An 18,476-nucleotide genomic window follows, 5' to 3' on the forward strand; every position below is an offset into this window, starting at 1 on the left:
GAACCAAGTCTCTGAAATTCCCACAATAAATAAAACCCTCCTCTTACAACAATGTCTCTAGTTCTCCCATGTTGTCTGCCAGGCGGACATGATGGTGAACATGCCACATAGTTTAGACCGGTCGCATACTATCCTCTTATTGGGTGTTCTGAGATTGCAAATGGGACTTGTTACTATACTTACCTTGGGTTTATGTGCTTTAGTCAACCTACCACTAATGCCCCCAATACTACCTTCTGGAATATGTTCCATGCTTACTATCTCTACCTCTGGACCCTCCCCCTGTCGCCTAGTTTAAAAGCCCCTCTAACTTTTCAGCCATCTTCACTCGCAGCAGATCTGATACATGTATGTACAGTATATGGAAATCAGACGTGATAAGCAAAAGGAAACAAAGTCATTATAAACTGCAACACATTTTATATAAAGCATCCATATCACAGTTAGAAACAGCTTTAATATGCTTTGATTCTTCCAAAATGCAGAACAAAAATTACTATTTATTTGCAATGTATCCTAATATCAAAAATAGAAATGCATTTTAATCACATTTACCCCACATCCTATAAGTACATATTTGTATTTTACAATATTTTTTTTCCACTCAAGAATAAGGAAAATAGCAAACTGTAATGTTATATATGGTGCCTAATCTCACATACTTACAGTGGGATGTTTATCAAAGAACCAACCAAAGTGCCATATATTCTCATTTAGGGCACTGTCTACCTGCCTGGCATCACTCTTTGTAATGCTTACATAGGGGTTTAAGCCATAGGGGTTATCCCTTCTATGTACCTTGCAATCGCTAAACAGACCATTGAAATGAAACATTCTGGATACACTGATGAACTTTAAAAATGATTGCATACATTGGTTTCTGTTTTTTCAAGATGACAAGTGATTAGAGACCTCATCTTGCCATCAACATCATTAATCTTTAAAGGGAAATGTGAGCTAATAATTGTTTACATTCTGTTACATTAATGCTCCACTACATAACCACTTAAATTTGGAAAAATACTTATTTTACTTCCTTTGAACCTGAATAACACGATATGATATTGTGTTATAGGATTTACCTAAAACACGCAATAAAAGGAGTTTCACAAATTTGTGGCCTGCTTAAGCCTGTGTTCGGCCTCATTCATGCACATTACAAAGTACATTTGATATTATAAAGACTTTGACATTGGGCTGAGAAAGCTAATATAGAATTTATAAGCTCAACAATTAAATCTTGGAACAGGCATCAAAAAGATAGAAAAAGCTTAAGAAAAATAGACATCAGCTGTATTTAAGGCACATTGGTAACCTTGCACCTAGGAATTTTTCAGCTGCGCACTTCAGCCTTAGTGGAATTGAGTGTAGCCATAAAACCTGTACCAGAAGAAATTTATTAATATAAAAATAACTATTGAGGTTGGCATAGGATGCAACTGCAAGGTGCTGTCATGACATCGTCCAGCAACTATTCTTCCTTTAGGCATAACATACTTATCTTTCCTATAAATGTTGGTGGTTGTTATATAGCCAAACCACCCATTGCACAGATCCCTCTGTATAAGAGCTGACCACCCGACCTGCTTCTCTGTTACACAATTAAAGGCCCCAAAATAGAACAAAGAATAGCCATACTTTCTGTTATTGTGTTCTGTTCTTGTGTTATCCATGCTTTCATGTTATCCATGTGTTATCCATTGTTGGATCTGTAATTACCAACAACTCTAACTCTCCAGGTAGGGTAACACATTCACAATGTATGTGGCATTAATAGCAGATGATTGATAAATTGTCATTTAACTAAATATTTTTATGCTAGCCATACATGGTAAGATTTTTTTTTTATTTCCAGTTCTTCATCTTGACAGACAAGCATTGGAAATGCTTTGTCCAAATCAAATTATTTTAGCTGCATTATTTTTCTGGAATACCGTTTTATGATCCAATGAGTGATGTAACAACCGAGGTAACAACAGCTATTGGAGCCATGGTCCCGGGGAGCCCAATTGTAACCCTGATACAAAAATGCTCTTTCCTTCTCACTGCACCAACTGATAGGGTCCAAGGTAGCTCCGCTGCACCTCTAAGGCAAACATTACTTATTTTTGCCTTCTGCAGTGATTCATTTTTGTTTATTAGATATTTTATTTTCAAATGGTATTGTTCTTGAACAATAGATTTTTCTGTGCTATAAATTTTCATTGTTTCAATAAATTTGCTTTTATCAAAAGAACACCTGTCATGAAAATGACCCTGTAAAGATCTGGTGTTGCCTGCATATTCTTTTCAAGGTTTAATCTGTAAAATGTCCATGTTTCTCAATAGTGCCTAAGGCTGGCCTAGCACTTCCCTCCTCTATCTTGACCAATGGGCCTGTATAAAAGAGTCAGACCAGTGGAGAGGAGTGAAAGAAAGCAGGTCAGCATTCAACACAAAGGGAAACAACAAGGATCGCCTACAAAATTCAAATAGAGACTCCAGGCATATAGCAAATATAGTTCCAACCGAAGCCAGATACGCATCATTTGGTAGTTCATTGCACAGGGAGTTGTGATTCAGAATTCATGCTACTCTACCTCAGGGTTGTGCAGACTTATAAAGATATATATATAGACACAACTAGGTGCCAGCACTTAATTCATGTGCTTACTTTTCAGTGTCATTTTCTAAAGGTATACTTTAGGCCAATGATTTAAAGTGATACTTTAATCTTCATTGCATTGAATAAAGCACTGGATAGTGCCTCGCCAGCTTTAGCTAACATGAGAAAAAGTTACAACAATAAATTTCATACTGAACTCTCTTGAAACTCTTCCACTTAAACAAAAGTATGTACAAAAAAGCATAAAACAAACAGGGCATTGTAGCGAACAGATACAATATTCACATAAACGCACTGGAAATCCCAGTGTAGTGTAAAAGTCTTTCAATCATAAACAGTCAAGTTTTAATAATGTTAGTTTTGGGAAATCCAAACCACTTAAGCTATAGATCCGCCATCTTATAATTGTAAGCCCAAGTGCATTGGTTGTTCTTCAGTAAGGTGGGCATAGTCCTTGATCAGGTTTATAGGGTGTCAGTATATATAATACATGGGCTTGTTTCCTCACACAGTTCCAGTTGCACACTTGATGCAAACCATTTCTTGGCTCCCCCACAATTGTAATTGAGTGTTGTTCTGTAAATGTTCTTGGCATGTTTGGGGAATATGATGGTTGTGCTTTGAAACCTTAAGGGTTTGTTGCGAGGTTCAAAGAGCAGCTGAGATTTGTAATTCCTCCATGTGCAGTTTGGAGTGGAGATTATGGTCTCACTGTAGGAAGTGATGGTAGGAACTGGGGCATAGAATACATGATCTCGGTAATGCTTCTCTGAATCATATTTGATCTCAGAATTGCACCTGCAAGGGAAGATTAAGAAATTATAAATTTGAGTAGCACAACGGAAAAATGGTTTAAACATGGCATCCATAAATTCAAAGATTAAAAAGTTGTTTGGCATACAAATTGACAAAATACAGTATAAGCTAATTAATCCATGAATTGCTGTATACTTTGTATCATATGTACAGCAGGGTGGCTATCGCTTTTGTCCTGCAGCACTGAGGTCCTCAGTTGAAATTCTATCAAAAGCAATAGCTGCATGACATTCGTATGTTTTCCTTGTGCTTGTGTGGGTTTTGGCTGGAAACTCTGGTTTCTACACATGCGCCAAAGACATGCAGGTAAGTTAATTGGCACCTGTCTAAATTGGCAATAGTATGTCTGTGAGATAGGGGCCTTACATCGTAAGCTCTTTGAGAGCAGCGACTGATTTAAATCAATAGTATGTAACCAATAATACTATATAAACACCTTTAATAAATATATTGCTTGATATGTCATGTAAAAAAAAAAAAAACAGTATATTATTTACTAACTTTTCTGATGATTTTCCAATCCAAACTTCACTGTCCATAAAGTTGAGAATCATTATCTCAATAAGTTTGCTAACATTTTATTTATGGGCATCTGAAACAATTTTGCTACTGTTGCTTTTTAAAATTTGTAAAATAAGCACTCATAAATAAGTGGATTTTGTTACACAATTTTTTTTATCAAACTTAAATGGAGTTTGACTGTTTGATTCCTTGAGGGAGTAGCACCGTTGTTACTTGTAAAGAAAGCATTTTGTCAGCATTAGTAGGTCTCTACCTAACCTGACCAGATTTGAAAGCTATTGTCACATCAACACCTACAACCCTATTAGTTACTATCTATATACTCCTCCTTAATATCCACACCGTGCTCATCAGCACCATCTTATACAGATAAACTACAGAAATATTGTTGTATTTCCCTGAAATTTGAGGATGACAGCAAATTTGGGGCACAACCTCCAATGCAGATGGAACAAATTTTAAATGACTAATTCCATAGTTTTTTGTAGCATCTTGTATCACTTGGGCAATCTCTGGACATAGCTCAAACTGCTTTCATGGTGTTGCCACAGTACTAGTTTTTCAATGCACCTGGTGAGAGTGTTCTTAAACAAAGATTTAAAATGACTGTGAGGCTAAATGAAAGTGCTAAAAGCTGACTTCGGATTGGTTGCTTTCATTATAGCATGCCCCTTTTTTAGAACTGGGTAACTAATCAGTTAATGCTTTACGAATATAGTTTTATAGTAACAAATGATCTATTTAAAAAAAAAAGACACGTGCAACAGAATCAGTATTTCATAACTTCATCAGTTGTGGTCAAGAGAAAGGTAAAATATCTTTCTCTTTGGATTGTCCTAAATAGGATCTCTTTTTCTTATAAAGTGCTTTGCAAAAGTATTCACACCCCTTGGCATTTTTTGTGTTTTGTTGCCTCACGACCTGGACTTAACATGAATTGTTTGAGGATTAGCATAATTTAATTTACAGAACATGCCCACAAGTTTGAAGTTTTTTTTTAATTGTGAAGCAAACAACAAATAGGACAAAATAACAGAAAAAGTCAATGTGCATAACTATTCACCCCCTAAAGTCTGACCACAGATTTTCTATTGGATTGAGGTCTGGGCTTTGACTAGGCCATTTCAACACATTTACATGTTTCCACTTAAACCACTCAAGTGTTGCTTTAGCAGTGTGTTTGGGGTCATTGTCCTGCTGGAAGGTGAACCTCCATCCTAGCCTCAAATCACACACAGAGAGGTACAGATCTTGCTCAAGAATATCCCTGTATTTAGCACCATTCATCTTTCCCTCAACTCTGACCAGTTTCCCTGTCCCAACTGCTCAAAAACATCCCACAGCATGATGCTGCCACCACCATGCTTCGCTGAGGGGATGGTGTTCTTTGGGTGATTTGATGTGTTGGGTTTGCGTCAGACATAGCATTTTCTTTGATGGCCAAAAAGTAAAATTTTAGTCTCATCAAACCAGAGCACCTTCCTCCATACATTTTGGGAGTCTCCCACATGCCTTTTCACAAACTCAAAACGTGCCATTTTGTTTTTTGCTGAAAATAATGGCTTTCCTCTGGCCACTCTGCCATAAAGCCCAACTCTATGGGGCGTACAGCTTATTTTCATCCTATGTACAGATACTCCAGTCTCTGCTGTGGAACTCTGCAGCTCCTCCAGGGTTACCTTAGGTCTCTGTGCTGCCTCTCTGATTAATGCCCTCCTTGCCCAGTCTGTGAGTTTTGGTGTGTGGCCGTCTCTTGGCAGGTTTGCTGTTGTGCCTTGTTCTTTCCATTTGGTTATGATAGATTTGATGCTGCTCCTAGGGATCATCAAAGATTTGGATATTTTTTATATAACCTAACCCTGACCTTGTTTGGAGAGTTCCTTGGTCTCCATGGCAGTGTTTGGTTAGTGGTGCCTCTTGCTTAGGTGTTGCAGCCTCTGGGGCCTTTCAAAAAGGTGTGTATATGCAATGACAGACCATGTGACACTTAGATTGCACATAAGTGGACATCATTTCACTAATTATATGACTTCTGAATGTAATTGGTTGAACCATAGCTTTTTATGGGCTTCATAACAAAGAGGGTGAATACATATGCACATGCCAATTATCATTTTTTTTATTTCTGAAAAAAAGTTTTATGTATATATTTTTCTAATTTTACTTCACCAACTTAGACTATTGTGTTCTGATCCATCACATATAATTCAGATTAAAAAAATGTAACTAAAGGCTGTAATGTAACAAAATAGGTAAAAACCCAAGAGGGGGGGGGGGGGGGTAATACTTTTGAAAGGCACTGTATTTGCCCATTCAACCATTTTATAAAAGAGAGCCTACTTGACTGGTTCAGAATAGCCCCTAATTGCTGATCACAGGGTGGTTGACCCAGACTATTAAAAATGTAGCTACTCTGTTCATAAATTCAGAATGAGTTCCATTCTAACACTGTTTTCCCATGGTCAGTTACAATCATATGACCTCTTTTCTTAAATGTGCTGGGCAAAATCATGGGCCTCTTATTTGATGCATTAATAACATCACCTGATCTAAAAAAATAACACTTGCATTGTTTAATTTTTTTTTCCAGGTAACAGCATAGACATGTATAAAAAAATGCACTGATAATGTGCAGTTCAGTAAAGTACACTAAACTGGTAGCTTCCAAAAATGGACAGCTCAAAGATCTGATTTACCTTATTTCTTGTACTGGCTCAGGATTCACTTCAATACTTTCTCCAAACACAACTGGTTGCATCCTTGGCCGCACTTCTGGCATGGAGTTGTTGAGGAGGAGGTATGGGATCTGTAAGGGGGAACACATATTTTTATGCTCAGCACATATCAGAAAATAAATAAAATCTTAAGGGTTGTATTCAGTTACTGACAAGTAACAAGTGAAAAACAGGTCAATCAGTGAATCTGTGCAGAATCATATGCTGTAATGTATGCATCACAATTGCCTTGATTCCTCAATTACACAGTACTCTTCAGATCAAGTAGACATGCATGCAAATCTCCAATCCTCAGTACTCTTGTTGCAGTCTTTGAAGTACACTCTAAAGCACACTTAACAGTTGTCTTGCTCACAACTAGTACTTTTTGAGACACAGAGCCAGAACAATTATAATTATTAGAAAGGTAACAGGCACAAGTTCCAAATATGCATACTTGTTCTAGAGACCGGGAAAGTTGCAAAGCCAATGGTTCATTGTTATATGTAGGGAACCAGCATTTTCATTGGCGGAGGTCAACAATTACAGACTATTTACTTCATCAGTACAGGCTTCCTATAAATGTGACTTTTATTACCTGAAATTGAACATTTCCATTAAGAAAATATAAAAATACTGATTGACACCAAACACTGGTAATTATTAATACTTCAGCTTCCCCCACGTCTGAATGGGTTAAGTCTTTCTAATTGAAGGCAAGCAGTAGCAGCTTAGTTTAATGACAGACGCTGCTCTAAATAACTGTATGCATAAATTCCATGTTAACTTCTTTCAGAGTGACAGGTTGAGTTATAGTCTGCTTTTCCACATTCAAAATTACTGCCAAAAGATTTATAACATAACTAAACTAACATAATAATGGTTGACACTCACTGTGGTGAAAATTTCATTTATCTATTTTAACTGCTCAAGCATGAAATATAGTACATACGTCTCCAATAATGGTGGTTTAAGACGGCACTCTACACCCTTGTATTTTTCTTATTAGAACATTACTGATGTTCTAAGCTTTCCATTATAAAACATGAAGGAGAAATTAAAAATGGCTATTCATCATAACTACCTCACATAGCTCTTAAGAGATTACAAATTTATTTTATAAAAATGAAAAGAAACAAAATGAACCTGTGTTGACCAGATTCCATCACCTGGTGCTACAGTGCAGTTAGAAATTGAAGGTCATCAAGTGAATGACTTGCATGGGCAACAATTTCATGTACCATTGAAAGATGTTAATAACACTCATATGGTATTTCTTCCAAACAAATATTAAATATTACTTCTAGTTATTATGAATATTACTTTTTACTTACTTTTGAAAAATAATATTTGATATTCATTGTAATAAAAGAGTTCAAATTTTTCTATTTTTTTGTGTCCAGGTTTTCGTTTAAATATTTGTCAAGGATGCTTCAAACCCCACAAGACTCTTTTTAAGCTGACCATAGGTGGATAGAAATTCAGTCGGTTCAGTAGGTACCGGCTGAAATTTGATTCATATCTGGCCATTTCTGTTCCAATGACTTCTCTCCAGCTGGCTGGCTGGAGAATTCTCTTTTGATCAGCACTACAGCCAGTGCCCAGCATTGTTTTCCCAAGTGAGTTTTTTTAAAGTCCTGTTACTGAACAGACCGCATCATACAGAAAGTAAGAAATGCATTTTGCCTCTTGCTCTTTGAAGAGTGATTGGTCAGTTGCCTCTACCTAAAAACACACAACTTGCTTGACCCAAAGCAATCTTTTTCCAACCTTTGGTTTGATAAGACTGCTTGAGATAAAACTGCAAAATGCCCAGGACAGCACTGAATTTCTAGCATGATCACCAGATATTTGTTTGCACTTATCAGATATAAACTAACAGCGTTTCCATGATATATTTCATGAACAGAAGGGAGCAAAGAAAATACGTTTATTTTTAGGATTTAAAAATTTAACCATGTGACCACCTATTCCAGCTCTGCACAACCATCACCATAATGTATTGTAGTTTTCACCAGTATCATTATACCCCTAAACAGAATTTTTCTGACTGTATACTAAAAGTGGCAATAACATTACTATAGATGAAGGACAAAGTTAGCTTCCAAAAGATTTATCCACTAAGCATGCCTACAGTATATACCAAAGGTTTATGTACTGTATGTCTATGAGACTCACTGTGCCAGACTTTGTTGGGGGAACATCTGGAAGGTATCTGCCCTGGATGTAGGTAACTTGTAGACATCCTTAGTACTTTCCAAATGTATACAAATTGTAGGTTTTGCAAATCTTATGTGCAGGGCCACAGAAGTGATTTTGCATAAAATGTGATAGACTTGTTTGGAGAATACCAAAATACCATTGCTTGAATAATTCCATTTAACCAAGGAAACTGGAATTTCTTCAGAATAAATTGTTAAATTGGCAACAGTCAGATCAAAATTCATCCAGTTCAGCAGAGATCAGTTGAATTTGAATTTGTACATTGCAAGGGGGATTTCTCTATCCACCATCTATGGCCAGCTTTACTGCACCAGTATGAAAAAGCAATGTGTGCAAAAATATATGCAGCATTTACTGGATGTGATATGTATCTGGCACACGATTACCATTTCTTTTAACTCACATACAAGGACTAATTTTTCACACAATTATCTTTAGCATATTTTCTCTAACAAGCAGTAGTCTAGATAAAATAATCTCAGGATTTCAGTTTTGTGCTCATTTACATGGTCCACAGTAAACTAGACACAAACCCTAAATGAATGACATTTAACTTTTTTTTTTTATATAAAATATTGGTTTTCGCCATTTTCCGTACCTTGTTGCATCTCAGTTTTCCTGATTACCTGCAACTTCTTTGCAGCCAATCCCTATCTACATGCGTGTATTCCAGCAATGTCTCGGGGTGTGTTTTCTGATGGTGACAACATCGGGCCATGCCTGTACAATGTGTATAGGCATGGCTGTGTTTAGTCCCCATGAGAAGCTTGTGTCACAGAGTGGTAATGCAGGAGCACCAATTGGAGACAAGAACTGTAAGGGTTGTAAGCCTATAACAAGAAGTGCCTGAACAAGAACCTCTATGGCAGAATTACGAGGTATAATTTTGATGAAGGCTTTGGATTTAAAAAGATTGAAAATAACTGTTTAAATTATGTTAACATGGTAAAATGTATATATGAAATCATATTGTTTGAGCTTATGTATACACCTTATCTTACTTGTGCATAGTTCAACATATTTCCCTTCTGAAATCATGGTAAAAGTTCTTGTCTTGTTAATATTGGAAATAAGTTGCCTAAATTTTACCTTTTCATCCCTCAGCCAGTAATTGGACACTGACGGAACAGTGATGACACAGTGATGACATCATCCCTGCGCTCTCCCTCCTACATATTAAGTGTTAGAGGAACAGTCAGTTTAGAGTGCTGCCTCTCCCAATCCAATTGCTGCTGAGCAGGAGGATTACAGGAGACATATATTAAGGCAGATTCAGGTACAACATTTAACTGCATGAGAAAATATATTAAACAATTTTTATAAGTACTTTAAACACAGAGTCTTTTCCTTCTGTTTGTTCCTTGACCTTTCACCTAAAATGATATACTATCTTTTTTATTTCTTCCTCCCTCTGCAGTATTAAAAATCAAACCTGTTTTATAATTCAGGGCTTGTAAATACCTTTCTATAACCTTTTGGTACCCACACCTTTCTACTTCCTCAATTCTTGCCTAGGCAACATTTTGCTATACTGCATCCTGCCAAGATACCCACATCTCATATATCAGGAGGCAGTAGTTTCATTCAGCTGCAGAACTCTCTCTTGTTTTAAGACAATGACAATATAAACTACAAGTCCCGGCACCAAATCTGGAGCTGCATTATCACCCACGCATTACCAGACATGCAGCAGCAGAGGAAAATGTAGATTAGAGACTAAATGGATTCCTTGAGCTTGGAATTATGTTTATTCAGCAAAAATGGTAAAAGAGGAACCGATTTTTTTTTGCCGGTGTACACAGAAGGTCCTCTTTAATGGCCGTAGCCTTTTTATTTTTGAAGATGTGTTGTTTCTGATTTTTTTTAAATGTCTGAATTTGTAGTCTACCCTAATTTATTATACTTCTTACTTTGGAAATAGGGTTTCCCAACAAATTTTGCTTAGATATATTTTTATTTCTTGGGCTTTAATTAAATCCTTAATTTGACCAACATACGGAATTTAGCATAGGATATAACTAAAAAAGTCTGACAAAAACAGATGTCAAATACATTTAGTATGTGCCCCAGATGTGGGTGGGCTAACAGGGACCTTATACACTTGATGTGACGTTGCCCAAAATGATTCAGATATTGGAGCACAGTGACCAATACCATATCAGAAATATATCGATCCACTGTTCCGCTGCACCCGGTCAAATGCTTGTTGGGTGTGGTGGGCGAGGAATCGTTCGTCCCCCCCCCCGGCTAATATAGCAGTCTCAAGATTATTATATATTGCACGCAAGCAGATAGCTTGTCTATGGTTATCACCACATAGCCCAACAACGAAACAGTGGATCGAACAGGTTAATAATACTCTAATTAAAGAAAAACTGACATATCAACACAGAACTGCGAATAATAAGTTCTATAAAATCTGGCAGCCCTGGTTAGACACTCCGGGTTTGGCACCCTCTCAGTTAGTTCTTGACAGACTACTCCAAATGTAAGACAACTGTCTTTACCATGTTACAATAATACAAAGCCTTGAGCTAGCTTAGGGAAGTAGGGATCATTCTTAATACCTCCTTCCCTAGGGGTTAACCAGTGGTACCGACCACTATTGCCCAACCAGGTCCTGGTTGTGGGGAGAGGCATCAGCTAGTTTCACCTTCCCGTTGGAAGGCAGTTAGTTCAATCACAGTTCCCCTTTTTGTCTAGGACTATCAGTGTGTCAGGTACATTGTTACCAACCTACTGGAGAAATACATAAAAGCAGTGATGGAACATATCTAATATAAGTATATTGTTAGAAATGTCATGACTAAGTTCCATGCTTTAGACCAACAACTGAATATAATACTGTTGCTAATGTATACACTGTAGGTACTAAGATGTTTCTGTTTACAATGTACATCTGTTTTTGTGACACAATAAAAACTTTTCTGATTAAAAAAAAAATAATACATTTAGTATAACTGAATGATAAAACTCAACAGTAAAGTTTGCCTTTTACTGTAGGAGAGCTTTTTTAACCAGCTTTTTTTTTGTGACACAGACAGGGTGGGCTTAGTGCTAGACCATAGTTATTACTGACAGCTGATAGTTAAACAAATAACCCCGACTGGGATCCACTAGACCTGCTAAGACTAGGCGCTATTTTAAATTGATGCAGGGGCAAATAAAAGTAATCGCAAAAGCGCTTTAAAATGGCACCCAGTGCTCAAATGGTTAGTGAGTGCATAACTGGATTAAATGGTGTTTTTAAAGTATATGTCTGAGCCACCACTTTTATGCAATGCTAACTTTAATATTCATGCATGTAGTAAAAAAATGGGGGTTACACTAATAATAGACCATACTTTCCTGCAGCTTTAATTAAAAAGAAACAAAAATGTTCAGCTCCTTGTTGCTTGTAGTTGAAAACAAGCTTCAAGTCCAGACAATTCCCATGTCTGCACAGTTCAAAAATTAGAACCAGGCTGACATGTTTTAGCATTTCAATGTTCTTGAACCAGAACACATCAATGGCCTCCAGCCTATCTTGCAAAACATCCATACAAATGAATGCAGTGTTTCATATTGACTTGGCTCACATGGAAGGAAATGCCGCTAGCTCTGTTTGTCAAAGAGAGATGTGCTGCAACAATATGAGTAACCACGCCTTGGGCAATAAGGACTGGAGGAAAAACATACAGTTTGGTATATAAATAGTATCCTATAGAAATCAATCAGAATTTCCAAGTTCTGAGAATTTACAACAGGGGACATTCTTGGTTAATTGGTTGCTGGAAATGATTCTACTTTGCATTTTGTTCTTTTGCCTAAAAGAAAGATGCTTAAAGCTCCGGGCAGATATAAAAAAACACTGATTAATCAGTTTGCTCTGTAAACATTAATGCACCATTAAATCTCTTTTAAATACAAGCAGTGTAAGTACCTGAACTCAACCTGCTATCAGTCTCTTGCAGTCCCTGTACAGCATATCTGGAGTGTAAGCCCCTGTACACACGGTCGGATATTCCGATCGACAATGTCCAATAGGACCGTGTTGTCGGATAATCCGACCGTGCGTGGGCTCCATCGGACTGTTTCCGTCGGAATATCCGATGAACCAAGTTTTCCAGCTGGGCTATAAAATTTTCCGACAACATGATCCGATCGGACTTTGTCCGATTGTGTCTAGAGAATTCCGATCGGACAAAGTGCCACGCATGCTCAGATCAAATTCCTAGACCAAAGCTATTGGCTACTAGCCTGAACGTAGTCCCATCATAATGAAATAACGTCACCACGTTCTGAACGATCGCATTTTCCGACAACTTTGTCCGACCGTGTGTATGCAACAGTTTCGGACAAAATCCGTCGGACAAAATCCGTCGGACAAAATCCAACGGATTTGGTTGTCAAAATGTTCGACCTTGTGTACAAGGGCTTAGAGGTAGGAGCAGTACAAGCAACCAATCCGTTCATGCACTGACAGAAGCAATCTGATAGGAGGAGAGAACAAAATATGTTCACTGTGCTGCTTCTCCTTTCACTGTTCTGTCACAGACTGGAGGTGAGTCCACTTACTTGTGCTCTCCTGTGACCCACAATCAGCTGACAGTGGGCACCAACTAGCTTATCCTCTCAGTACCCTGCTCTACAGCCTGGAGCTCTAGTGAGCGTGGGAGGGGCAGAGCAGAGAGTGATGACTTACAGTCACTGATCTCAGCTCTGAACAGACTGAGAACTATGTGATCAGCGGTCATGTGATCACTCAAAAAATTCGATCGTACTTAACGTGATGACGTTATTTCATTAGGACGGGACTACGTTCAGGCTAGTAGCCAATAGCTTCGGTCTAGAAATTTGATCTGAGCATGCGTGGCACTTTGTCCAATCGGAATTCTCTACACATGATTGGACAAAGTCTGATCGGATCATGTTGTCGGAAAATTTTATAGCCCAGCTGGAAAACTTGATCCGTCGGATACTCAGACGGAAACAGTCCGATGGAGCCCACACACTGTTGGATTATCCGACAACATGGTCCTATCGGACATTGTCCATCGAAATGTCCGACCGTGTGTACAAGGGCTAAGAGTCGACGGGCCACAGGGAAGTGAGTATGTGTTTATTTATTTATTTTTCTATTCCCACACTTCTTTAATAGATGCTTAAACACCCTGAAAAAATACAGCGGCAAGAACCTTCAGACGGAACACGACATCGCGTCAGTATTAACATGAATTACTACATTGTATTACAGACAATACCAGTATACTGTGTGAATATAGGCCATAAAAATGATTTGCCTGTGTAGAATGTATTGCAGGACCCTTTGAGCCCATAAGTATGCACATTAAAATGTACACTGCCCAATCTGTTGAAGGAAAGAGGTGTTTTGTTAAGCCAAAAGAAACTCTGCATGAAAACTTTCACTCCGCATTTGCATACTGTTATTCTCAATTTAAAATCAGCAGGGTTTATGGCATGTGAAACTGCCAGTTTTTTTACTCTTTTATTTAAAGTGGGCAATAGGTCTGTTGGTGACAGCCAAGAAAGAAAATGTCTTGGCACTGAAAATTCACTTTCCAACCAGAATGGAACTGTAGCTCTTGTGAGGTGTCACATTTCTCCTGAAATCAGCAATACACCTCGAAATTGTAACATTCGGTTCCTCCAGGCTTTTCTTCCAAGATACCAATAATATGGAGAGGGTGGATATGACAGTACAAAGGATTTCATTTATCAAAGTATCTAAATAAATACATTAATGGCTTGCCTATAATACCCAATCAGATTTAAAATATATTTTTCCAATATAGATGTGCAAATGAAATAAAAGACCGGAGTGCTTTCTGTATGTGGTTTTAGACGTGTATAAATGCGACCCCTGTCTGTCATTTCTTTGACCACTTCAGTTTGGAATATTGGGAAGGCAATTATTCAATTAGGGTTTGCAAAGTCTTAACATTGTCTTAAAGAGGAAGTAAACCCTGATGGGTTTACTTCCTCTTTGATTCCCTGCAAAGGTAAAGCATAATGGACTACTATGCATCGCATAGTAGTCCATTATGTGTCACTTACCTGACACAGGAGACCCCCGTAGTCCGGAGCATCCATCTTCTCAGTGGGTCTCGCTGCTCCGCTGCTGTCATTCGATGAAGCCGCAATGACGTCACTCCTGCATGCACACTCTCGGCATATCGCCGTTGAGATCTGTGCGCTCAGTGCGCCTGCGCACCGCTGTCTACGGTGCATGCACCGTAGACAGCAGTGCCTGTGTTTTGGCAAATATCTCCTAAGCCGTGTAGGTTTAGGAGATATTTCTTGGACCTACAGGTAAGCCTTAATCTAGGCTTACCTGTAGGTCAAAGTGGTTTGTAAGGGTTTACAACCACTTTAAGAGACCATTATACAAGGTGAACAGTGAGGTTTTTATGCCATTTGCACCAACTGCAGTTAGGGAATTTTGGTGCAATATTCAATTTCATGACTTTACATTGCTTAAAGTGGACGTTTAAGGTACGCATATTTTTGCATAGTTACATCAGTCCAGCTTGTCCCTTGGTCCATGTGCATGTGTCGTACCAGGAACATCCTTGTGGAAGCTGTAAGTCACGGTTCTGTGATCATTACGCAGCACGGAAGCTGCTCACTCAGCACAGGTTCCATTCAGAGAACATTGGGGGTTATTTACTAAAGGCAAATCCACTTTGCACTACAAGTGCACTTGGAAGTGCAGTTGCTGTAGATCCGAGGGGGACATGCAAGGAAAATAAAAAAAATATCATTTTAGCTTGCACATGATTGGATGATAAAATCAGCAGAGCTTCCCCTCGTTTCAGATCTACCCCCTCAGATTTAAACCGACTGCACTTCCAAGTGCACTTGCAGTGCGAAGTGGATTTGCCTTTGGTAAATAACCCCCATTGTGCTTTTTATAAATGAATGCAAAGGGTATTCTGATTGGACGAGGTGGAGAAAACATCATCACTTTCCTGCCTCTCCAACGAAATAGACCTTTACTGTGAAAATGGACCTTTCCTCCCTGCCCCCCCCCCCCTTTTTCTAATTTGCAATACAAATACAATGCAATTTGCAATACAAATTTTTTATTCTACTCCAGATACCGGAATGTAGTAGGAGTATACACTGCACTGCACATGTAGCTCAGTCAGTATACAGTAGGAAAATAATTGTTTAGATAAACTTTTTTTGGTAGACGTGACAAAGTCTCTTTTGCCAAAATTCTCTTCCTGGAAGTATTTTTTTTGTTTTGCAAGTCTAGTTTAGCTATCATATTAGTCATCTCAAAGACTGGGATCCCATAAGGCTGTCATATATGTCACAACACCAGCCTGATGAAGACAGTCAATGACGAAGAGCACTGAAGGGAGACTGTAATGCAACAAGATATATATTCATTTTTTGCTAGCTTGTAAAATATTTTAACTGTTTTTTAAATTGTATGTAAACACTAAGGCTGGCTATAGGTAGAGCACATTTCTTTCCTGCAAGGTTGCAGGAAAGACATTTTCTCGATTTCTACACCAACACAGACCCTCCCACAAAACGACTGTGTTCTCCTGGTGGGGAGATGGGGGAAGCCCTCCCTGCCGGGAAAACACAGTAATTATTGCTGGTGGCTATAACAGCTGCTAGCAATAATCACATGTAAAATCCCACAGGCTGGTTGTATCCAAGTTGATTGATCTATCAACTTGGGTACATAAGGCCTGCCCATACATGGTTCAAATCATTGTTAAGCCGACCATTGACGGTTCTCTCGGCCGGTTGAGCAGGAACTCGTCTGAGATTTGACCCATCTATGGCCGGCTAAGAATGAACTTATCTTATTTGCTCACTTTTGGCCAGTTAAATATTTTATTGAAAGTGTTTTTGTTATATCTGTTTAATAAATGCAAAAACTATTTGTTGATTCTGCTAGAAATTCAGTGTTTCCCTGTGAACTCTACAGTTTTATCTCAAACAATGTTATCAAGAAGTATGTTAGCACTTCAGGGCACCTCCATTTTATCTTATGGAAATAAAAAGATATTTTTTTCATTTCAAAGCAAACTTGTTTTTACAAAATACCTGAAAATACATGCAGACACATTGCAGTCTTAAATGTAAATATAGGTTTGCTTTAACCTGTTTGAAAACTCTTAGCTAATACAAGCATTTTAAGCATGCACAGCAGCTTCTCTCAACCTTTTTAACATGGAGGAACCCTTGAAATACCCTTCTGGTCTCAGGTAACCCCTGCTAATAATTACTATAATTGGAATTCACGGTACATTAGTGTGATGATCAAAAGGAAAATTTCACTTTACATTTAGGGTCATTAGGAAGAACCCCCCTTACAGATAGCTAAAAAGATAATTGGAGTCAGTAGTTACTTACCTGAGAAACAGAAGGTGCTCATTGATCAAGAAACCTGTAGCAACCTAGAGGAACCCCAAAGTTCCACGGAACCCTGGTTGAGAAAATCTGATATACAGAATAGACCAATTTCCCCAAATAAGGAAAAAAGTTCTTCCTAACTCTGAATGACAAACCCTTGTTTACAAATCACAGGACGGATGTTACAAAAACTGTATGATGTTAATATATTGCAAATGAGGAGAAAACTGGACAACATATTGTACAAGCTCACAGCAAGAATGGTGCAGGCAAGTGTACTTTTTTCAACACAACCCAGCTTAGGGAGCCTATAAAACAGCCTGCGGTACATATTTTCTTGATTTGTGTTAAAAAAATTAAATTTTACTTTCTTTACTGCTGCTGGCTCCAAGTCCAAGAGCACTGCTTCTTGGAACTTCCATAAAGAGGAGCATGCACTATGATTGCATTACAATATCCCTTTCCTAGGGACAGTGCAGGCTAAAGCTGCACTGTCAATCACTCACTGGGAGGAGGGAGGAGCAGGGGAGTGGCTTTACACCCTATGGATGCAGTAGCATATCCAGAGTATGGCACCCATGGCAAGTGCCATGGGTGCCATATGAAGGGGGCGCTCCTGAGTAGCTGGGCAGCAAGGCTTTTTCCTGCATAATTGTGGCTGAATAGGACTTGTAGCAATGTGAACATCCAGCACATCCAGGGATTGGCAAGCAAGCCGGCTGGATGTGCACTGTGCAGCTCCGATTAAAGACTTCACCTGTCGGAACCAAGTGGTGATGGGAGGAACTGCTACTCATATCCACCCCTCTGTCAAACAACCAGTGTAATGAAAAAGCCAGCACACATGCACTTCATTATATGTAATGCTCCTCCCCTTCCTTATCACATCCCGCACACCACACTTCCCCATTCCTCACTTACACAGAGCACAGCGGCCCGTCCCCTCTAGCACGTTGTATCTAAGCCCCGCCCCTCCTCCTAGTCCTTTCTGGCTTGAGTAGCAGGTGAATGTGAGGTGAGTTTATAGTGAGAGGAGGCTGAGCTCTGATTGGATGGTGGGGTATCTGGGACATTCACAGGAGGGACTACATGTCCCAGCATGTCAGCTGCATTCTGAGAAGGTTTGTGTGTCTGCAGCCCTGATGTTTGTTATTGTGCTATCACTATGTGCAGTGCTGAGGATATCACTTCCTGGGTACTACATGCTGTGCTGGTGG

The 18,476-nt window shown here is 38.7% G+C and overlaps 1 protein-coding gene across 1 annotated transcript in view; it reads right to left on the minus strand.

The window, feature by feature from the left end:
* Window positions 1-400: 400 nt before the first annotated feature.
* The window catches only part of RFLNA (refilin A), an 83,444-nt gene continuing 65,368 nt past the window's right edge, over window positions 401-18,476 (minus strand). Inside the window, exons 3-4 of the mRNA XM_077461847.1 lie at window positions 6,640-6,749; window positions 401-3,403 (exon numbers count right to left, since the gene is read on the minus strand). Of these exons, the coding sequence (XP_077317973.1) occupies window positions 3,070-3,403; window positions 6,640-6,749 (444 nt within the window). The 3' untranslated portion in view covers window positions 401-3,069. The remainder of the gene's footprint in view (window positions 3,404-6,639; window positions 6,750-18,476) is intronic.

The sequence above is a fragment of the Lithobates pipiens genome, unplaced genomic scaffold (genome assembly GCF_037356315.1).
Source record: "Lithobates pipiens isolate NorthernLeopardFrog02 unplaced genomic scaffold, aLitPip1_a1.2 Scaffold_3, whole genome shotgun sequence".
In the NCBI taxonomy this organism is placed as follows: domain Eukaryota; kingdom Metazoa; phylum Chordata; class Amphibia; order Anura; family Ranidae; genus Lithobates; species Lithobates pipiens.